The following is a 23,533-nucleotide window of genomic DNA, read 5'->3' as shown; positions in this document are numbered from 1 at the left end:
ATTGCCCACATAAGTGTGGGTTTATTTCTGGGCTCTCTATTCTATTCCATTGATCTATGTGTCTGTTTTTGTGCCACTACTATATTGTTTTGATTACCGTATCTTTGTAGTATAGTTTGAAATCATGGCTCATGATACTGCCAGCTTTGTTCTTCTTTCTCAAGATTGTTTTGGCTATTCAGGATATTTTGTTTCCATACAAATTTGGAATTATTTCTTCTACTTCTGTGAAAAATGCCATTGGTATTTTGATAGGAATTGCATTGAATCTGTAGATTGTCTTGGGGAGCATGGTCATTTTAACAATATTGATTCTTCCAATCCATGAGCATGGTATAACTTTCCATTTGTTTGTGTTGTCCTCAGTTTCTTTCATCAATGTCTTATAGTCTTCTCTCCTTGGTTAGATTTATTCCTAGGTATTTTATTCTTTTTGATGCAATTGTAAATTAGATTTTTTTCTTGATTTCTCTTTCTGATAGGTCATTGTTAGTGTACAGAAATGCAACAAATTTGTGTATATTACTTTCATATCCTGCAACTTTATGTAACTAGTTGCTTTTCCCTTGCTGCTTTTAAGATTCTCTCTTTATTGTTATTTTTTACCAATTTAATTACAACGTGTCTTAGTGTGGATCTCTTTGGGTTTATCTTGTTTGGGACTCTCTGTGCTTCCTGGACCTGGATGTCTGTTTCCTTCCCCAGGCTAGGGAAGTTTTCAGCTATTATATCTTCAAATAAGTTATCTGCCCCTTTCTCTCTCTCTTCTCTTTCTGGAACCCCTATAGTGCAAATGTTAACATGCTTGATGTTGTCCCAGAGATCTCTTAAAGTATCCTCATTTTTTATAATTCCTTTTCTTTTTTCTGGTCAGCTTGGGTGATTTCCAGTATTCTGTCTTCCAGTTTGCTGATCCGCTCCTCTGTATCATCTAATCTACTGTTGATTCCTTCTAGTGTATATTTTGTTTTAATTATTGTATTCTTCAGCTCTGCTTGGTTCTTTATATTTTCTAACTCTTTAAAAATTTCTCTCTGTGTTCATCTATTTTTCTTTTGGGCTCATTGAGCATTTTATGATCATTACCTTGAGCTCTTTATTGGGTAGATAAGTAATAAGTATTCCCTAATATTTCTTCTGGGGTTTTATCTTGTTCCTTCATTTGGAACATATTCCTCTGTCACCTCATTTTGCCTAATTCTCTGTTTTTATTTTTATATATTCTAGGTAAGTCAATTACATTCCCCAACGTCAGAGAAGTGGCCTTATGTAGGAGATGCTCTTTGGGACCCAACAGCCCGCTTCTCTTTGGTCACCAGAGTGATGTGCTCTAGGGCTGCCTCCTATGTGGGCTGTGTGGACCCTTCTGTTGTGATGAGGCTGACTACTGTAAGCACACTTGTAAGCAGGGCTGGCCCCCATCCCAGTTGGCTGCCAGGCTCTGCCTCTTGGAGGAGGCTGCCTACCTGCTGGTAAGCAGTGCTAGGTCCTGGCACAACTGGCTACACGGCTCAGGGGTTCCCAGGACTAGTGCCGGCCCACTGGTGAGTGGGTCTGGGTCCCGGGCCTTCTGGTGGGTGGGGCTAGATCTCTGAATGGCTGGAGGCTCATGGGGTCCTAGGGCATCAGGCCTGCTGCTGGGTGGGGCTGTGCCCCAGAACTAATCATCTAGAGGGAGGATTCCAAAGTGGCACTTGCCAGCACCAGTGTCATCATGGTAGAATGAGCTCCTAAAGATGGCTGCTGCCAGCATCTATATTCCCAGGGGGAGTCCCAGTTGCCTCCTGCCTCTCTGGGAAGCTCTCCAAGATTATCAAGTGGGTCTGACCCAGGCTCCTTTCAAACTATTTCTTCTGCCCTGGGTCTTGGAGCATGTGAGATTTTGTGCATGCTCTTTAAAAGTAGAGCCTCTATTTCCTAGAGCCCTCTAACTCTCCCAAAAGTAATCCCCACTGGCCTTCAAAGCCAGACACTCTGGGGGCTCATCTTCCCGGTGCAGGACCACTGAGCTGGGGTGCTCAACATGGGACTTGTACCTCTTGCTCCTTAGGGAAAACTTCTGCAACTGTGATTATACTCCCGTTTGTGGGTTGCCTATACTGCTTTAGACTATACTGCTTCTCTGCCCCTCCTACCCATCTCATTGTGGTTCCTTCTTTATATCTTTAGTTGTGGAAAATCTTTTCTGCTAATCTTCAGGTGGTTCTCATCAATAGTTGCTCTGTAAATAGTTTTAATTTTGGTGTGGCCATGAAAGGAGGTGAGCTCACAGTCTTCCTACTCTGCCATCTGGGCTGTCTCTCCTTTCTTTGTCTTTTGACAGTTTGATTATGTTAGGTATAGGTGTGGGTCTCTGAGTTTTTATTTCTTGGAGTTTGTAGATCATCTTGGATATGTAGATTAGCATTTTTCATCAAAGTTTGGAAGTCTTTGCCCATTATTTCTTTAAGTATTCTTTCAGTCCCTTTTTTCTCTCCTCTGGCATTTCCATTATGCTTGATATACTTGGTATGTTGATATGCTTGTTGGTGTCCTATAGGTCTTTAAGTCTCTGTTCATTTTTTTTTCATTCTTTTTCTTTCTCTTCCTCAAATTGGATAGTTTCAATTGACCCATATCTAAGTTCTCTGATTCTTTCTTCTGCCTGCTCAAATCTGCTATTGAGCCACTCTAGTGAATTTTTCATTTAAGTTATTATACTTTTCAACCCAAAACATCTATTTGGCCCTTTTTAAATATAATTTCTCTCCATTTATATTCTCTATTTGATGAGATTTTGTTTTCATATTTTTCTTTAGTTCTTTATGTATGGTTTCCTTTCATTCTAAACATTTTTTTTAAAGCTGGTTTAAAGCCTTGGTCTGTGAAGCGCAGTATCTTGGCTTCCTCAGGGACAGTTTCTATTGACTGCTTTTTTTTCTGTGTATGGGCTATACTTTCTTGTTTCTCTGCACATGTCATAATTTTTCCTTGAAAACTGGACATTTAAAATAACATGATATGGCAACTCTGGAAATCAGATTCTCCTCCATCTCCAGTGTTTGCTATTGTTGCTATTTGTTGTTGTTGTTTTTGTTTATTTACTGACTTTTCTGAAACAATTCTATAAAATCTGTATTCATTGTCATGTGTGGCCACTGAATTCTCTGCTTGGTTCATGACTGGGCAGAGATTTCCTTAAACCCCTGAAACCAACAAGCATTCCAGTCTTTGCCAAGGGGATCTGTGGATTTTTTAAAAATAAATTTATTTATTTATTTATATTTTATTTTTTGGCTGCATTGGGTCTCCATTGTTGCACACAGGCTTTCTCTAGTTGGGGCGAGCGGGGGCTACTCTTCGTTGCGGTGTGCACGCTTCTCATTGTGGTGGCTTCTCTTGTTGTGGAGCATGGGCTCTCAGGGTGTGGGCTTCAGTAGTTATGGCACATGGGCTCAGTAGTTGTGGCTCGTGGGCTCTAGAGCTCAGGTTCAGTAGTTGTGGCACACGGGCTTAGTTGCTCTGCAGCATGTGGGACCTTCCCGGACCAGGGCTCGAACCCGTGTCCCCTGCATTGGCAGATGGATTCTTAACCACTGCGCCACCAGGGAAGTCCCTCTACATGGATTTTGAAGCACACCTTCAATATTCAGCCAGACAGGTGACAATTCCACGTTAGCCTTCACTTCCTGTTTGTGCAGAGCCTCAAGATCAGCCAAGGTGAGAGCATAAGCCCTGCTAAGATTTTTCCTGAGCATGCACACAACCCTGGGCATGTGCACAATGGACTTCTAGATTCTCAGGAATATTTGGAGGTTTTCAAAACCACTATGGATGTCTTATTCTTAAGTTTTTCCTTTTAAACTTATTGATTAGCCTATTTTTGCCCCAGCTGATATCCAGTGCCTCAAGCAGCCAAGAAGTTAAACAATCACCCTGGACATTTTCTATAAATGCCCCTGGGGAAAAGGCTTTTCACACTGAGCAAGCTCTTAGTTGGGTTAATAAAGACAGCCTTGCAAGTAGGATATTCCAGGGAATCCCCAGACAACTAAAATAATGACAATCTACTGGGAATGAGACTTTGAAGGAGCTCCAACCCTGTTCTGTCCCTTCCTACAGGTGCTAGCTTGCTAATTTTCACCATGATTGCAGGCTGTTGGCTTCCAAGGCCACCACCAAGAAGAAGGGGTGAGATGGGACTAGGGCAACTAAGACACCACAGAGCTCACTGGTCATACTGAGATTCATCCATTCTTCTTGAATTAATGCTCTCCTAATTGCCTTTGTTTAATTTCCAGCATTCTGAAAATATTGTGTCTGACTATTTTTGTCAGTTTTTTCCATGCTTTCATTGAGGAGAGAATTTTTGGAGGGTTTTTTTTTCCCTGCACCATTTTCACAGATGTCACTCACTGTATTCCCTTTAATCATTAAAAATCATCTTTGCATAGGCTTTACCCTTTCACATTTGTCTTCTCAAGTGATATTAGATAGGAAAATCCACAACAAGCTTCATCAATTGAGTTCTAATATTTCCTTCAGGTAATGTTGCTAGGGTTAAGAGATGCTAGTCTCATGTGGAAAACCTATCTCCTATCAGTTATACTGGCAACGATTTTTGTTGTTTACTAAGAAAAATTATGTAAATGTGAAAAGATAAGTTTGTCTTCAGAGACTTAGCAGGAATGAAACCATTTCACGCTCTTTCTGTGTATTCTCTGATCATGAACTAGTCAGGAGGATGTGAGGGTGGGTATGAGTCGTAAGATGAAGAAAAAGATAAGAAGTGTGATTGGAAAAACCACCACATTGGTTTTCAGTTACAACCAAGTGGCCTAATTTCTCGATTTGCTCTGTAGGCCTCTGCCAGGAAATGGTAACAAGATCATGTAGTTAATTTTAATTTATATGAAGGTAAGATTGGAAAAAAACTATGACTTAATTTTGCTTTTGAACTTTTAATAGTATGCTAAATATTTGTTACAGTAATGGAATATGTGTGCTCTGGGGGCATAATACAGAAACATATAACAACCCTAGTAGAAAAAGTTACTTATTTTCCCCAGAAACAAACATTCTAATAACAATATTGTTCTAGAAATCCTTACTCCCTAGACCAGTGTTTCACAAAGTGTGGTTTAGGGACAGCCTGCACTGGAATTACTTGAAGAGCTTGGGTCAAATTCAGATTCTGGGTCCTAGCCTAGAACTGTAGAATTAGGATAGCTAGGGCTTATGCCTGGGAATATGCATTGTAGCTTATTAAAGTTTCTGAGCAGAGGCCTTAAACTACAATTTTTAAAACAGTTTTATTGAAAAAAATACAGCTTTATTGAGGTATAATTGACATAATAAATTGCACATATTTAAAGTATACAATTTGATAAATTTTGACATATGTACATACCTGTGAAAGCATCACACAATCAAGATAATGAACACTTCTTTCACCCCCAAAATTTTCCTCATGTCTCTTTTTATTACCTTTCTCTTGCCCCTCTCTTACCCCGCCACAGCTCTCCAGGTGATCACTGATCTCATTTCTATCGCTATAGATTACTTTGATTTTTCTAAAATTCCATAAAGAAAATATATAGCATGTACTTTTTTTGGCCTAGCTTTTTTTTTTTTTTTTAAATTTATGTTTGGCTGCGTTGGGTCTTTGTTGCTGCACGCAGGCTTTCTCTAGTTGCGGTGAACACCCTTCGTTGTGGTGCGCGGCCTTCTCATTGCGGTAGCTGCTCTTATTGCGGAGCACGGGTTCTAGGCGTGCGGGCTTCAGTAGTTGTGGCACGCGGACTCTAGAGCGCAGGCTCAGTAGTTGTGGCACATGGGCTTAGTTGCTCCGCGGCATGTGGAATATTCCCAGACCAGGGCTCGAACCCGTGTCCCCTCTGCATCGGCAGGTGGATTCTTAACCACTGCGCCACCAGGGAAGTCACAGCATAATTATTTTGAGATGCATTCATGTTGCTTTGTGTAGCAATAGTACATTCCTTTTAATTGCTGTGTAGCATTCCATTGTTTGGATATACCCCAGTTTACGTATCCATTTACCTGTTAATGAACATTTGGTTTCTTTCCACTTCTGAGGGGCTATTCTGGATAATGCTGCTATGAACATTTGAGTACAAATCTTCTCATGGACTTAGGTTTTCATTTCTCTTGGGTAAATACCTAAGAGTGTAATGGTTAGGCCAGATGGCAGGTGCATGTTTAATTTTTTAAGAAATGGCTAAGCTATTTTCCAGTGTGGTTATACCATCTTATACTCCCACAGCAGTGTATGAAAGTTCCATTTGCTCCACATCCTCACCAACACTTGGTATTGTCAGTCTCTTAAAATTTTAAGCCTTCTAATAGGTGTGTAGTGGCATGTTACTGAGGTTTTAATTTGCTTTGATTAATGGTTGAGCGTCTTTTTGTGTGCTTCCGTACCATACATGTATCTTCTTGTTTTCTTATTATTTAGTTTTGAGAGTTTTTTTTAATATATTCTAAATACAAGTCCTTTATTGGATATATACTTTGCAAATATTGTCTTTCAGTATGTAGCTTAGCTTTTCATTCTCTTAAGAGTACCTTTTTAAGGGCAGAAGATTTTAAGTTTTATGAAATACAATTTTTAAAAAATTATGGATCGTGCTGTTGGTGTTGTGCCTGAGAAATATTTGTCTAAAGGTCACAAAGATTTTCTCCTATGTTTTCTCCTGGATGGTTTATAGTTTAAGTTTTACACTTAGGTCTCTGATCTATTCTGAGGGGTTTTTATGGTGTATGGTATAAAGTGTCAATCAAAGTTCAATTTTGTGCACATTAATTGTTGTTCTACTACCATTGTTAAAAAGATTCTTCTTCCACCAATTGACTCTTTATATAAGTGCATCTCTTGCTGGATGCTGTATTCTGTTTAATTGATCTATTTGTCTGCCTTGACATCAGTACCTTACTATCTTGATTACTGTAGCTTTATAATGTCTTAAAATCAGATCATTTGAGTCCTTTGACATTGTTTTTCCTTTTTAAAGTTGTTTTGGCTATTCTATATCCTTTACATTTCTGTATGTAGTTTAGAATCAGCTTGTTGATTTCTATAAGAAAGCTTGCTGGGATCTTGATTGGGATTGTGTAAAATCTATAGATCAATTTGGTGAAGTGACATCTTAACAATATTGAGCTTAATCTACAATCTAGATTTTTAACTAGATCACCCTGCCCTTCCCTGCCCCACAGAAAAACACGTTTGTTGTAAGGTCATGGCATTTATTCAGTTAATAATTCAGAAACACATTTCTTAAGTCTTCCTCAAGTCCTAGCACTGTGTGCTCTAGGTTGTGACAGGAATGTAAAATATAGATAAGAAGCAGAACCAGACGCTAGCAAGTAATTTAGATTAAAAAAAAAAAACTGAACTGTAAGATCGGCCCAGAGGTGTGGTCCCAGCCCCTTCCTTTCACAGGCAGGCAAACTGAGGGTCAATTTCACACAGCTTTCCTGCAGCAGAACCAGGTCTCCTGAGCCTGGCTCACCAAGCAGGGTCTAATGAAATGTCACTGCGAGTGATGCCCACAGCAAGGGCTCTAGGAATTCAGAGGGGCCTCCGCGCCCTGTGGGTGAGTGAGCGGGAGTGGGGCCTTGGGCTGGTCCCCGAGAGATGAGACTCCAGGGCAGAACGCAGACTCAGGGGCATCAGGCGACAGGGGAGGGAGGCTTCAGGGGTTGCCAGATCAGGAGCATCAGGACCTCACCCCTGCCCAGCACTCACACGGCTCTGACACCCACGCATTATCACCCCAGTTCATTCCTACACCGCCCGACCCCACCTTCAGCCACCGGGACTGCTGGGCACGATAACTCTGGGCCCTCTGGGCAAGGCCTCTGGGCCCCCAGCGACGAGGGCCTCTAAGGCGACAGGACGGGCCCTGGGAGCCACTGAGGGTGTGGAGACAGGGCCTCTGGAGACAGCCAGGCAGAAGGGGCCTGTGCCCAGAGGCAGTTACAGAGTCAGAGAGGCTCTGGGCTGGGAAGAGAAGAGCGTAACCCGACGCGTGGGACATGGCGGTGCCAGTCAAGGAGGGCGGCAGGCCCTGTGGTTTGGGACAGCCTCCTCCCGTGTGGCCTGACCCCGTGTGACAGGGAGGCCTAGGGACACTGGGAGATGAGGCTCACCGAGCAGGGGCTCTGGCGGCAGGCGGCTTCACAGGGGCAGCACGGCGCGTGGTACAAGGCAAAGCCCCTTTGTGGCACAAGGCATCGTACAAGGCCGCAGGCCCATCCTAGCAACTGGGCAGCTCGTGCCGTCACATGCGTAATAAAGGTGGACCCACGAACCTTTGAAATCACCGAGCTGCCGTCAAGGGAGCATGTTCAGTGATGACTTGGAGCCTGGCTTGAGAGGTTCATGGATAGAGTGGAAGGAAATGAGGTTGAGAGAGAAGGAGGTAAGCCTCGAGTATCAGTTTGGGTTTAATGCAGGTGCAGGCGGTGAGGGACACTGGAGGTTAAGACCTGGTGCTGTTCTCACAGCTGGGACAACACCCGAACAAAGAATGTGATTCTCATCCTGTCCCAGAAACGCATGATGTTTGCCTTACCAAGCCATGTAATTTGGGCTCGGGTGGAAAAAGTGAGCACTTAATGGGCCCATTGTTTATTTCTTAATTCAGTGCTAATGGAGCTAACTGTGGAAACGTGGATGGACTGAGAATCAAGGCACACAGGGGACACAGCAGGATGGGCAGAGAAGTGGGAGGGGTTGCCAAGGCCAAGCGAGCCAGGACTGCAGAAAGGTTTTCCAAATTACTAAGAAAATAAGACCAAGATCTACACACTTTCATCAATTTTTATAGTATTCTGTGTGTACATGTGTATAAAATCAACATGTAAAATCTATTCAAATTGGCTTACATTTGAGAGTGCTGCGTTTTTTTGTTTTTTTGTTTTTTTCATTTCAGGCCGGGGGAATATACAGTTTGAAGCGAGCACTAGGTGTGTACTGATTTTTTTTTTTTTAAACAAGTGTTAAATGTTGCAGATAGTTCCTATTGATTCTACATCATTGCTTTCATTGATTTTCTTCAACACTTAGCTTATTACAAGGGATTTCCAATTAAATTTTAATTTAATTTTTCTAATTAAAGTATATTAGCTCCCTGACCCCACTGCCAGCCTAGGGTATCTTTCCTAATGCTTGCTTGCTGAGTTGCAGTTGAGTCATACCTGCCGTTCTGAAACCTCCCGTAAATGCCTTTGCTTCTGGCTGTTTTCTGGAACTTTCCTCTGAGGACCTCCAACTCTACTCCTATTTTCACTTGACTGCCCTGCCTCCCACTTTGCATGTTAACTGGTTCAGCTTCCCTCATTCCACCCAGAACTCTCCTGACCCTCATTGTTCCTCTCTTCATTCCTCCCTGTCTGGAGGAAGATACACGCAGGGTATTCTTTCAGGGTTCAGTTCTCACTGGTGCTCCTTACCCCATCTATTCCTTAGAAACTCTCCATCTCTGATTCCTCTCCCCCTCCAAGGCACTCAGGATGTACCCCATAAATGCTTGTTGAAGAAACCTGTAGCCTGTGATCCAGTTCAGGTACAGCCTGCTTATTTTTTTAGGCTCATTTGGCCTGTTTCTAATAGAGGCACCCCAGGCCCTAAAACAAAGAGATGATAGTGATGGCAAGGGGTGAGGGCTCTGGTGGACAGCTGAGTCTCCCTCCTCTCTGTACCCACTCCCTTAAGGAGTACCCTATCACAGCATTTAATGTGCTGTATTATAATTTTATGATGTGTTTAAGTTTTCCTCCCCATTAGACCATGAATTTCCTCTAGGGCATAGAGGTTGTCTTATTAGTTTTAGCTTCCCATGGGCCTCATATTATACAAGGGCCTGGCACTCATGTAAGTGCTCAGTAAATATTTAGTGAATAAACAAATTAAAAAACTGGTTGAATAATCACATCAGGCTAGCAGACCACTCTGCAAGCAGAGCTAGGAGGTGATGAGGGTTAGCTCAGGGCACATCTTATTCATCTCAGACCTCCAGTGCCTAGCAAGTGCTTATTTGTTGAGCACTTGAAACAGCTTTTGAGACAATGAAAGGGGATTCCATCTCCTCACTTCAGATTTGCAGCCAGTTAGGTGTTAACTATATAATCCAGCAGGTGGTATCCCTTGAACATTCCTTTGCTGAAGGTCACCAGAGAGCTGGGGCAATTCTATACCACAGGTAGAGGAGGAGGAGGAAGCAGGTCCATAAGGCTTTAGCTGGGGATAATCTGGTGTGAGCCAGCACCACTTCAACTAGTACAGAACTAGTGTAGTGAGGTCATGTATATTTCTCTAAAGCAAAGGCAATGAAGTGGAATTTGCACCCTGGATTGAAAATATGGAAAGAGCTACCAGTAGCAAGGAAGTCTCAGTCCCTAGCACATGCCAGATTAAAGGTAGGATCTGATGGGAGAGTGGGGCATGAAAGCAATGGGGTGATACCAGCTGCTTAGAAGCTGAGGAAGACATTGCTGGATTCTCAGCCCTTCCTTAATTATGTGAGTAAGAAGAAAGGTATAAAATCAGCTTCCTGCTATTCATTTGCATAGATCCAGTTAGGCCAGAATTAAAATGAAAGGCAAATGTGTCACATTGAGAAGTAACTTCCTCTTTGGAAGAGCTGTCCTCTTAAGGAAATGGTTGTAGGCTAAGAGCATTGCCAGAATGTCCCTGCTTTGGAATGAAGACACTGGATGGTGGCACTGTATTTCTTGCTCTATCCAGGGTTTATGGACTTCATCTCCTCCCAAAGCTTTCCTTGGAAAGGTTAGGAGCACTTGATCAGGGGTTTCCTCACAAGATTTCAGCTCTAACTTCTTTGTGTGTCAGTTTTCTGGTAGGCAGAATTGGGCATGGGATCAAAAAGAAAAACAAATGTGGAGGCATTTTTATATTTTGTATTTTAATGACAATAGATTATGTGTTTATGGGGCTTGAATGTGCTGTTTTGGTTGTCATCTTTTCTTTCCTTGACTAGTTAAAGATAATCTTTTCCAAAAGATTATGCTTTTACCACTGCCCATAATCAAAGTATTGGGAATTTAGTATTTGAGACTTTGGTTTTAGATTATCATGTGATTAGTTTGGTGGGACATGTAGTATGTCTTCAGGTATACACTTTATTTGGAAAAGGGCTCTGAAAGGAATTTTAGTTCAAAATACATTTATTGATCACCTATAAACTACAAATTCCTTGTCATTAAGGAAACATACACAGACCACCCCCTACTCCAGCACAAGGCTAACTAGTGTATGTTTCCTCTTCAGACTTCTAGAGCCTTGGATGCTAATGAGCAGGATATGGCAAATTAACAGGAAGACGACCACATAATTAAGAAATTGAATTTTCAGTACTGGTTAACAAATACTAATGGCAATGCCATTTAATAAGGCTGTTATTCTCAATTAGGGTGTGTATGTGTGTTATAAAATTGTATATTTGAAAAATGAAAAATTACCTATTTTCTTCTTAGTACAGACTAGGAAAAGTAAGGCTTGAGAAAAATTGTGGCTGGTGAGAGTTCATGAAATACAGTCCCTAAATTTTCTTCACATGATAAGACCTGTTCCTTTATGTAGCAGAATCTCTGTGAGATATGAAATATTTGTTTTGTTTTCCTATGGAGACGTAATTGGCTTGTGAAAAATGCTTTTAAGAAAAGATAAACAATATTTTCATCTCTTAAATAATTGGCTTTATCCCCCGATACTGTCGCTGATCAAGTCATATCTTAGCTTCCCACTCAATGGTGACTCTTCAGATTATCAAGGACTATTAGAATATTGGGCTTATCCACCTTGTATCATAAAATATGTTTTGTTCTTGAGGTGTTTAACTCCTTTTTCATGTTCTAAGAATCCTTTGAAGAGACCTTTAAAAGACCCTTTGCTTGAGGACAGAAGGGCCAACATTGGTACAATCTACAAATTTGCAGATATGAGCCAGTTAATAAAGTTATAACTCCTCCTTTACCCAAAACATAAAGATGTGGATTGTCCAGGTGCTTTCTTTTCTTCCTTCTATCTCTGTCCAGCTAATTCAAGGTCATCAGACTCAAAGGCATGAGGTGAACAGAGGAATAGCTGACATTTAGTTACGGGTATCCTAGTCTAGGCTTGGTTGTAGACTGTGTCCATATATGTTTATGTGTGTCTGTGTGTATCTGTTCGTGTGCACACATGCATGCACACACCTTCAATGCTAGGAAAGCAGGCGGCTTTCAGGGGACAGAAAGACAACATGGGAGTAACTGTTAGGTCGATGTGAGCTTTGGTGACTTTTTCACTAGTTAAGTTCACAAAAAACAGTCAGCTCTTCAAAAGATTGGCTGATACCTCAAAAAAACTGAGAGTTACATTGTAAATGTAGTATAGGACACTGAAAATACCAAATGCTGGTGAGGACATGGAGCAACAGGAACTCTCACTGCTGACAAGAATGCAAAATAGTACAGACAGTTTGGCAGATTCTCACAAAGCTAAAGATAATCTTACCAGATGGTCCAGCGATCATACTCCTTGGTATTTACCTAAATGACTTGCAAACTGTAGTACATCCATACAATGGGATATTATTCAGCAATAAAAGAAAATGAGCTATCAAGCCATAAAAAGTCATGGAGGAAACTTAAATGCATATTGCTAAATGAAATAAACCAATCTGAAAAGGTTACATGCTGTATGATTTCAAATATGACATTCTGGAAAAGAGAAAACTATAGAGATAATAAAAAGATCAGTAGTTATCAGGGGTTAAGGGTAGGGGATGGGAAATGAGTAGGTGGAGCACAGGAGATTTTTAGGGTAGTGAAACTATTCTGTATGATATAATGGTGGATGCATGACATTATGTATCTATCAAAACCCGTACAATATCATTAATCATTAGAGAAATGCAAATCAAAACTACAGTGAGGTATCACCTCACACCGGTCAGAATGGACATCGTCAAAAAATCTACAAACAGTAAATGCTGGAGAGGGTGTGGGGAAAAGGGAACCCTCTTGCACTGTTGGTGGGAATGTAAACTGATACAGCCACTGTGGAGAACAGTATGGAGGTCCCTTAAAAAACTAAAAATAGAAAGAAAAAAAAAAAACTAAAAATAGAACTACCATATGACCCAGCAATCTCACTACTGGGCATATACCCTGAGAAAACCATAATTCAAAAAGAGTCATGTACCACAATGTTCATTGCAGCACTATTTACAATAGCCAGGACATGGAAGCACCCTAAGTGTCCATCGACAGATGAATGGATAAAGAAGATGTGGCACATATATACAATGGAATATTACTCAGCCATAAAAAGAAACGAAATTGAGTTATTTGTAGTGAGGTGGTTGGACCTAGAGTCTGTCATACACAGTGAAGTAAGTCAGAAAGAGAAAAACAAATACCGTATGCTAACACATATATATGGAATCTAAAAAAAAAAAAATGGTTCTGATGAACCTAGGGGCAGGACAGGAATAAAGACACAGACATAGAGAATGGACTTGAGGACACGGGGAGGGGGAAGGGGAAGCTGGATGAAGTGAGAGAGTGGCATGGACATATATACACTACCAAATGTAGAATAGATAGCTAGTGGGAAGCAGCTGCACAGCACAGGGAGATCAGCTCGGTGCTTTGTGACCACCTAGAGGGGTGGGATAGGGAGGGTGGGAGGGAGATGCAAGAGGGAGGGGGTATGGGGATATATGTATATGTATAGCTGATTCACTTTGTTATACAGCAGAAATTAACACAACATTGTAAAGCAATTATACTCCAGTAAAGATGTTTAAAAAATAAAATTAAATTTAAAAATAAAATAAATAAATAAAAACCCCACACATGGTAGTATAGTAGAGGCTGTTGAGACCTCATCCACATCCTTTTTATCAGTCAGTTTCGATCTTCAGCTGACCAGAGTCATCCAGCCAAGAAATGCCTAAGAGCTTATGGCCTCCCTCAAGGGCAGCTTGGCTGGCTGGTACAAAAGCCAGCCCTTCTGCCTCAAGATGGGACACTTGTGGTGCCATCCATATTCCAGCATTTCTCAGGGGATCAGGCAGATGCTGGACCTTGGCTGAACCCTCGTCTGCATCTGGCTTCTTCCTTGCTCTGTCTTCTGCCCTCATTGCCTTACACATTTCAGCTGAAAGCCCTTTCTCCTTAACTCGCTTGTACAGTCTGCTTCTGGGAAACCTGACCTAAGACCGTTAGTACCCGGAGAGGTCCTAGAAAGGATGGGATTCTGGTGTTGGGTCACTTGCTGGCCAAATGGCAATGAGGACCCCATTGCTAGTGGTAGGTGGAATGTTGGAAGTGCTGGTCCCTGGTCTATGTAGCAGTTCAATTGCGAAGACCTTCCCTGGTGGTGACCTGGGATCAGATACAGGCAGACAGGGATGCACCAGCTCGTGCAATGTCTCTAGCATTTGAGAGGTTTAGGGAAAATATTAACTATCAGGAACATGGAACTGGGTGGTTATTGCTAAGCACCACTGATGCACTGAAGAGAGTGAAGAAAGTGACAGCCTCAGATTAATCGCCAATTTAAAGCACAGTGTGAGAATCAGAGGGCCTCCTTTCCAGTGTTCAGCCCCTCATCGCCTACAGCAGAGGGCAGTACTTGAGAAAAGGATGAATTCTCAGCCTAGGCAAGTCTGCTGCCTTATTATTTTGGGCCCCTAGTGCCAATAGATGAAGCAGGCAAGTCAGGCCCTGATAGGGAAGATATAGGACCCTAAAACGGGAGGATATCTGGGTACATGCCCTTGTTCCCCTGGGCTGGCAGAAGTGGCCCACTCCCCCTTGTTGAAAGATTGGCCCTTCTCCTCCCCGCAAGATTATGCAGAAGTCTCAGATGAGACATACAGTAAGTCCCCTACATACGAACAGTCAAGTTGCAAACTTTCAAAGATGCGAAAGTGCGTTTGCGTGTCCAGTCACGTAAGTTAGTTCATGTGTCTGGCGTACATTGTCACGTGCGTACATCCTCTACAAGTGGTTGTGCTTTTGTGTACTTTACTGTACAGTACTGTATACAGTACAGTAGTACAGTATCTTTATTTCAAGCCCAGGATGTCTGGAAGCAAGTGTAAAAGCAGCAGTGATGTAGTTGGTACTGCTAAGAAGTGCCAAGCGGTAACAATGGAAACAAAAGTGAAAATAATTGAGAGAGTGGAGCGACAAGAGGAAGAAGTAACCGAAGAACCGAAGAGATTCACGATGCAGGAAATGGCAAGATTTTCTTTGTCTGAGGAGGCACTGTTAGTTTTTGAGGCACAGGGCCCGAATGTAGAATGGTACACAAAGGTTGCAGCAGCCATTCAGAATGCAATCCAGTGCTACCGTGTCACCTATGATGAGAAAAATAAGAGCTACTACCCAGATATCACTGGACCATTTTTTCAAGAGGGTAGATGGAATTGAATCCAGCAAGGAACCAGAACCTGTGCCATCAACGTCAGGCGTGAGTGAAATTGCAGCTTGCCCTCCGTCTCCTATTGCTGATGATCCTTCAGCTCTACCATCTCCCACCTCCTCTCCCCGCTCCACTCAGTAACTCTTCTTGCCTGTTCACTCGATGCCAGCCCCTGTATGCCAGCTGTGGTACTGTACTACTGTACTTTTCAAGGTACTGTACTGTAAGATTAAAATTGTTTTCTTTATTTTTTGTGTTTGTTTTTTATGTATTATTTGTGTGAAAAGTATTATAAACCTATTACAGTACAGTACTGTATAGCCAATTGTGTTAGTTGGGTACCTAGGCTAACTTTGTTGGACTTACGAACAAATTGGACTTAAGAACACACTCTCAGAACGAAACTCGTTCGTATGTAGGGGACTTACTGTACAAGACAATGCTTGCCCTCCTCAGGATACATCCCCACCCCCTTCCCAATCCCCTTCTAGAACAATAACCAGCATCAAATTACAACATAATCTGACTGGGGAAGAGGCACATAGACCTATGGACATGAGCTCAAAATGTAAGGATCTTTGTGCCACACTGTAATGCCCCCCCATAGAACATCCATTGCAGAGAAGTTACCAAAGAACCAAGCTGACTAGATGACTTGGCCAGGAGGTGTCAGCCAGCTTCTTCCTTGGCAAGCCAGTACGTGCACAATGGGCTCATAAATGGAGAAGCTTTGGCAGCAGAATGGGAGGCTGTGCATGGGCCTAGCAGCATGGGCTCCCTGTCGTCAAGACCAATCTAGCTACTGCCACTGTTAACTGTCCAACCTGCCAGCACAGAGATCCATGCCGAGCCCTCAGCTGGATACTGTTCCTTGAGAACAGTTGATTTCATCAGATCCTCCAAGCTGGAAAGTACAGTGATTCACCCTGAACGGGATTGACACATGGGCCTTTCCTGCCTTCAGTGCCTCAGTCTGCAACACTGTCCAAGGATAGAACATTGTTTTGATTGGGGGACTCACTCTGTGGCAAAAGAGGAACAGCCATGGGCATGTGACTACAGGACCAACCCACTGGTCCTACCACATATTCAGAAGCTGCCGACCTGATAGAGCCATGGAATAGCCTCTTGAAGGCAAGGGTGAGCAGCAGTTTGGACCTGAGACTGAGGGGTTGGGGTGCTAACCTTAGGATGCAGTATATACCTTAAACCAATGGCCACTTTATGGCACCAGGACCCCAGTAAGCAGAAAATATGAATCTGGGAGCCAAAAGGTTGAATGAGTTGTGACCTTATTCATTATCACACTACTAGTGACCCACATGGGGAATCTGTCCTCCCATTCCTGCAACTTCAGCCTCAGTGGGTCTGGAGGTCTTGGTTCCCAAGGGGGACATTTCCACCAGTGGACATAGTAAGTGTCCTACTTAACTTAAATCTATGTCTGCCACCTGCTGCTGCAGTTGCACTTAGGTTGTACCTTTAAGTCATCATCTCCCTCCCACTCATTCTATATCCCCTTCCCCCTCATCTGGCACTTCTGCTGGTGGCATGCATAGTGGGTGTCCCAGACTCTTGTCTAGCTATTGTTCTTTTGCTTGCCCATTTACAGTTACAGCGGGGCAGAGGAGTACTGGGAGATGTCCCAGTGGATCACCAGATGCGTTCTTCTCTGCCTCTATTAGGTAGCAGCCTGACCGCCTCAGGATGATCAGGATCAATGACTTCCTCAAGCGTGACAACTGTTTCCTTTGCCTGGGGGGCTTTATATTTTAGTCTTATGGAAAAATTCTCATTAAATCTCTGATGAAATGGGCAAGGCTTTGGCTAAACCCAACTAGACACATCAGAGGGCAATTGGTTGCTGAGCTAGGTGATAGTTTCCCAACTGTGAAGTTTCTTTGACCCCAGCTCCTAGCAGTCCTGAAAGTCTAAGATGGCAAGCTCGGACTGCTCTAGAAGCTGGCAGGGACTTTGACAACAAAAAATTCACTAAAAAAAAAGTGGTGTGAGAATATGTGGAATCTGAAAGCAAGTAATTGAATGTTTAGGAGTGATTCCTTTCCTCTTGGCCAGAGACAAGTATGCAAAGGAAATGGACACTTCAAATATAGGCCAGCCTAGACATCCAAGTTTACACTCTGGGGCACCAAGCAAAAGATCCTAATCCAGCCTAGTACCTGTGGAAGCATCCTGGAGATCTCACCTGTTGTGAGCTCTGGAGAGCTACTGGGATGAATTAGGCAGAACATGAGCCCACCGGCTGACTCCTAGAAGGCAGAGAAAGAGCTCAGCAGCATAGCACACAGTTAAGGGCCCAAGCGCTGAGGGCTTACAGACTTCAGCTCCATCTCTCTGGATGAATTACTTAACTTCTTTGTGCTTAAATTCTTTTCATCAATTATTTTACAAAATGGAAGCAATACTGTATAGTCTTGCTGTGAGAATTCGATGAAGTTCTTAGGCTGGTGCCTAGATTGCTGTTAGCATATTAAATAGCAACTAGTTACCCATGTCTGTTCCTCCAGGGAAGGGAAGGAAAGCCCCAGGGGCTTAACACATTACTTCTCCATTCCCCCAACCCCAGGTGAAAATGATACTTTAGTTCATATAATAGAGATAGTTCTTTTAAAGGAAAAGAGGAACAAAGGAAACTCTAGTTTGAAAGAAAATAGAAATAGTTTGCCCCTTTGAAATCTATGGGCTAAGAGCTGTCTCTGAACTAGCAGGATCTACAGTTGTCCCTTTGTTCCACCTATTGGACAGCAAGGGAAAATCCACAATTTTATCTTCAAAGTCTATAGTTTACCAGAAACATGTATTCTGAAGAGGATAGTTTAAACTCGCTAATGGGCTCACTTGTTAATAAATTTCATTTTTTAATTAATTAATTAATTTTTGGCTGCATTGGGTCTTCGTTGCTGCACGCAGGCTTTCTCTAGTTGCGGTGGCTTCTCGTTGCGGAGGCTTCTCTTGTTGCGGAGCATAGGCTCTACGTGCGTGGGCTTCAGTAGTTGTGGCTCGTGGGCTCTAGAGCGCAGGCTCAATAGTTGTGGCGCACAGGCTTAGTTGTTCCATGGCATGTGGGATCTTCCCGGACCAGGGCTAGAACCCATGTCCCCTGCATTGGCAGGCGGATTCTTAACCACTGCGCCACCAGGGAAGCCCCTAAATTTAATTTTTTAAGCAAAAAAAATCAGGATTTTAAACACTAGGTGCTAAAACTAAATTCCCTAAATATTTTAGGATTTATGTGGTGTGTGCTATGAAGATCATCCACTGAGGGAAAAGAGAATGCACCCTGTCCTTATCAGCATGAATTTTCATGGCCCACCTTTCCTATTCTTCCTGTCCTTCTCCACCAACACTCTTTACGCTTATTCTCTACATGGACTGGGAGTGCCCCAGAGACTCAGGGTATACCTTCCGAACACACTGCTGGACCTGGGCTGGTACCAGGGTCATTCTGCTCATTTTCCAAGAATGCAACTATAACTTGAAATTTTGCTGTAATCAAATTAACTATTTGTCAAGGGTCTGTACAGTTTGGCTTTTCTGCTGTGTGTGTGTGTGTGCATGTGCGTGTGTGCACTCTGCTTCCCGTTAAAGTCATTTTTTAACTTTATAATGTTTCCTCCCCCAGATGTTTATAAGGATGAAGAAAATGGCAGACAAATATCCCCAAAATGTGAGTAATAATAGCACACTTGGAGTGCCCAGAGCAGTTCTGAGACCTTCTCTTTAGTATTATCATAATTACTATTAACAATAATAATAATGAGTGTTATTTATTAAATTCCATTTTACTTTACAAGCATTTTTGCTAGTCATTACATCAACACTGCAAAATAGGTATTATTATCCCCATTTTAGAAACAAGGAAACTGTTGCTCAGAGAGGTTAAGTGGCTTACCCAAGATCACACAGCCAGTGAGTGAGAGGCAAAGTCAAAACTGCACTCAGGTCTGACTGACTCCAAAGCCCCTGCTCCTACCCCAGGCAATGGGCCTCTCATTCATTCACTCAGGTGCTTGTGACCTGCCAGACCCTGAATCTGGGGTCCCCTCAGTGCTGCCACCTCCATAAAACCGAAGACTTAGTACCTAAGACTTTTAGTACCACAGAGCCCATGGCCAGTGAATCCAGGAGGCAGGGATTAAATACGGAAATGACAAAGATACAGCAAAAGACTGCCGTAAGCTGCACTTTCCTCCCCTGCACAACTGGGGCACTTTGACTGAGGGATGTTCTCCAAGGCTTGAGGGTTCTAAGAAGTCTGGGTTTCTTCCAGGAGCCATGAGGGATACTGGGTGAATAGGGTGTTGTCTCTGCTGCCAAGAGCCCGGGGCCCATGGGGGAGACACATGAGGGCCCACCCAGGGCAGATGCAGTTTGCCTTGGAAGAAACTCTCCCACGAAGGGTCCTGTGAGGAGACTGTGGGTGACCCCACCGCCTCCCACAGCCCCTCTCCTCTGTCTCCAGGATAGAATAGAACAGAATAAAAGAACAGAACAGAACAAACGAATAGACTAGAAAGGACAGAACAGAATAGATGAGGACATCACACATTGTAAGAGCAATATGGTTCCACAAACCCTGGTTTTAATTTTGTGAATGTATTTCTGTGTGTACACTGCGTTGGGATGTAAAATTTGCCCCTCCCTGGGTCACACTCTAAGGAGTATGGAAAACCCTGCCCTAGACTAAACTGGAGGCCTGTGGGGCCCCAGGCGGCCCCCACCCTCACCTGTGGTAGCAGGAGCCGAGGAGCCCATGTGCACTGCCGGTCCCCAGCAGGGAGGTGGCATCTGGGTCTTGACTGTGCTCAGAGGATTGGTCCTCTTTCCAGCTCAGGCAGATCCTTACCTGGAGGCAGGGGATGATGGCCTGGATGACCCTGAAATAATGCAGTCAACGCGTGGCCAAGTGTGTGAGGGCTCCTCTGTGCCAGCCCTGTGCCTGGCTGAAGCCCCCTCACCCTCCCCATACTCCAGGGTCCACAGGAGAGAGGGGAAAGCAGCCCCGGCACCAGGTCATCATTTCACTTACCTGGAAGAATAGCTGGAACTCGTCCTCACGTCTTTCAGTTCCCATGTTGCCACCCAGCCCCACTACCACCCCGGGCTCCTCCCAGCGGGCAGCTCTGGGGTCCCTGGCACCCGGCATTGCCTGGGGCACTGAGGCCACGGCCCCTGGAGACGCAGCTCTTCTACTCACGCAGGGGGTGGTCAAGGGCGCAACTGCTCCTGCTCTGGTTCCTCCCTAAGAGCCTTCCAGCAAGACCGCCATCGCTCCGTCCTTACTGTCTGCTCCTGGTCTAAGGGGACCCACGCTGGATGACCGCCTTAAAGAGGCGTCTCTGGGGGTTACTGCGGATGCCCTGCAGTCACATCTGGAGGAGGGCGGTGGGAGGCGCCTCCCACAGCCACTTTCTCCTCCACGCTCCCTCCGCTCACCCCACCACGTCCCAGGAGCAGGAATTAAACCAGGCTTTGCCCCTGCGTCGTCCGGCGGGGTCTCTGGAGGCCTCCAGGAAGCGGCTGCCCGGCTGCTCCCCGTCGTGCTCGCACAGCCCTCCCTGCCCTGCTCCGGGGAGGACCCCGGGCCCCGAACGCAGCTTGGCGGGAGCCTCTGGGCGGCAGGTCGAGAGCTCCCTCTTGCGGGCGGCCTGCTCCCGGAGATACTATGCCCCACCCACCGCAACTGCAGGCTCCTTCCGCTCCGCTCCGCTCCTGCGCCCGTCCTCTGCCCACAAGGCCCCTCCCCCTGCAGTCTCACCGGAACTGAAACTCTCTCCTGCGCTCAGATTCCTGCGGGATGGATTGAATTCAGCTGACGCTCAACCTGGGGCTCCCTCAGATCAAGATCTTTCTGCAGATGCTCGTCTCCCTAAGCTGACTTGGGAGCATTGTGGGGACAGAGATCCTGTCTTTAGAGTAGGAATGTGTAGGGAATTCCCCGGCGGTCCAGTGGTTAGGACTCCGCGCTCTCACTGCGAGGGCCTGGGTTCAATCTCTGGGTTCAATCTCTGGTCGGGGAACTAAGATCCCACAAGCTTGTTGGCATGGCACCAAAACAAAAAAAAAAAGTAGAAATGTGTAGATTTCAACTGCAGTGTTTACAGGAGAAGGGAACTTAGCCGGGTGATTTTTCTCTCAGTTCAGTTTCTCGTCTGTAAACTGGGACTAAGGTCCTTACAGTTGTGTGAGGCTTAACTTTTGACAAATGCCTGACATCCCAGCAGACATACAGCAGGCTCAGTATTTGGTGGGATTTGCTGTTCCTCCCCAGTGTCTTTAACAGCCCTGGCACAGAACAGGTGCACAGTGGTGTGGCTAATTGGTAAGTTAATCATTCATTGGCGAGAGAGGCAGGATGTACTTTCTGTCCCTCTGATTTTCCCACGGGGAGAGCAGTGACTTCTGGCAGAGGCTGCCAAGGAAATGGGAAATGGGCAGTAATCAGGGGAGAGAAGGACATAAGGAAGAAAGGAGGGCGGGAAGGAGGGAAGGCAGGAAGGTCGTCAAGCACAAAAAGACGATGACCGTTTTCTTGGAGGACAAAGAGGTAGGACTGTGAACACCACGTGGGCATGTCTTCTCACAGTTACAGAATTTTGAGCTGGAAAAGGGAACCCGGAGATCACAGGCCCCCTCCTCCCGGCCCAGGTGAAGCAGTGCAGTCCCAGGAGAGGAGGGAGAGATGGCGAGAATGGGCTCCTGGAGACCGGTGCTGCCCATTCCGTCCTGCCATAGGCTGCGTGGCCTGTCCTCCCACGCCCTCTCCCCCACGGCCGGCCAAATTCTTCCTTTTCTTTCCCCAAGGTTGCTCCAGCAGGGAGTTTATCTCCATGGAAAACTTTGACAATTGTGAAGGTCCAGAAGATACGGAAAAGGAGAGCAGTGCTCCGAGTGTAAATTTCTTTCCTTCTTACCTCTTTCATATTTTCCCTCATTCCTGTTCATCAGCTTCTCCTGCCCCCTCTTCCTCTCCTCCTTCCCTCTGCCTCCTTTACATGATTCTCACCCATTAAGGACTCGGCCTAATCCGGGAAGCTGAGGTCACTGGATCTGCAAAGCGGCTCAGACCCCCAGCCCAGCAGGCCCCGCATCCCCGGCTCCTTAGCGTTCCCCTGGTTTCTGGCCAAAATTAGGGTCTCTTGCTGAGGACCTGAGTGACCCCATAGGAAAGCTGGGGTGGCCCCGCCCTGCCAGCGGGGATGGCCGTGTGGACCGGACCCGCCCCCCAACCCAACCGCAGCATTACACCCCTGTCCCTTCCCTTCCAGCTCTCGGGGCTTTGCCAGTTGGACGACAGTTATGAAACCTCCAAGTCTGTTCAGGAAACGGAAGAAAGCATCCAGGGAGAGAAAGAGGGCGGCGAAGAGGAGGACACGTGAGTGTGAAGCGGAAAGAAAAGTAAGCGAACTTGTTAGCCATTGCTCCTCTGACTTTCTTCTTGGAATTTCAGGGCCACAAACAAAACTGAGGAGAGCCCTGGGATGTCCGCTGGCTTGCTCGCCCCCAGTGGGGCGACCGGTTTTCGAGCAGAGGCAGTGCGGGCGCGGGAAGGGGGCCTGAGGCCGCCCTCCGCGGAGAACTGACACTCGTCCCAGACAACCCAGCCGCCCCGGCCGCCTGCATTCCCGGGAGCCACTGCTGTGGATGCGGAGGCCGGCCCGCCCTTAAGCAGAAGCAGCAAAGGGGCCCTGGAGCCTGGGGATCCGCTGCCCTGCCCGGGGGCAACAGGACCATCTTGCCGGAGCCTAAGGAGCGGTCCCTGTCCGCCCGCAGAGCCCACCCCTCCCGGTGCAGCCCCGCTCGCGCAGGGACACGGCGCAGACCCCGTGGAGAACCTGCAGGTGCTGACGCACTCCTGCGCAGGGACTTGGCGCAGAGCCCGTGGAGAACCTTGCGCCGTTAGAGGCGCGCCTGCACGAGCGCAGCCGGCTTGGTTGCGGACCCCGCGGAGAACCTCGAGCTGCTCGGTAGACGTGCCTTTTGGAGGTTAGCATAATCCAGTGTTGGAGAGCTGAGCGCAGGGTTTCTCAATGTTGGCACTTTTGACTTTGCGGGCTGGATACTTCTTTG

The 23,533-nt window shown here is 45.2% G+C and overlaps 1 protein-coding gene across 1 annotated transcript in view; it reads left to right on the top strand.

Annotated features, from left to right (window-relative positions):
- Positions 1-23,134, top strand: part of MCF2L2 (MCF.2 cell line derived transforming sequence-like 2) — a 193,402-nt gene extending 170,268 nt beyond the window's left edge. The window contains exons 24-28 of the mRNA XM_068546304.1: positions 8,937-8,970; positions 10,325-10,422; positions 22,268-22,356; positions 22,732-22,838; positions 22,914-23,134. Of these exons, the coding sequence (XP_068402405.1) occupies positions 8,937-8,970; positions 10,325-10,422; positions 22,268-22,356; positions 22,732-22,838; positions 22,914-23,046 (461 nt within the window). The 3' untranslated portion in view covers positions 23,047-23,134. The remainder of the gene's footprint in view (positions 1-8,936; positions 8,971-10,324; positions 10,423-22,267; positions 22,357-22,731; positions 22,839-22,913) is intronic.
- The last annotated feature ends 399 nt before the right edge of the window (positions 23,135-23,533 follow it).

This window comes from Eschrichtius robustus, chromosome 6, assembly GCF_028021215.1.
Source record: "Eschrichtius robustus isolate mEscRob2 chromosome 6, mEscRob2.pri, whole genome shotgun sequence".
Lineage (NCBI taxonomy): Eukaryota > Metazoa > Chordata > Mammalia > Artiodactyla > Eschrichtiidae > Eschrichtius > Eschrichtius robustus.
Note: the sequence above shows the minus strand (reverse complement) of the source record. Positions and strands in the feature narration are given on the sequence as shown.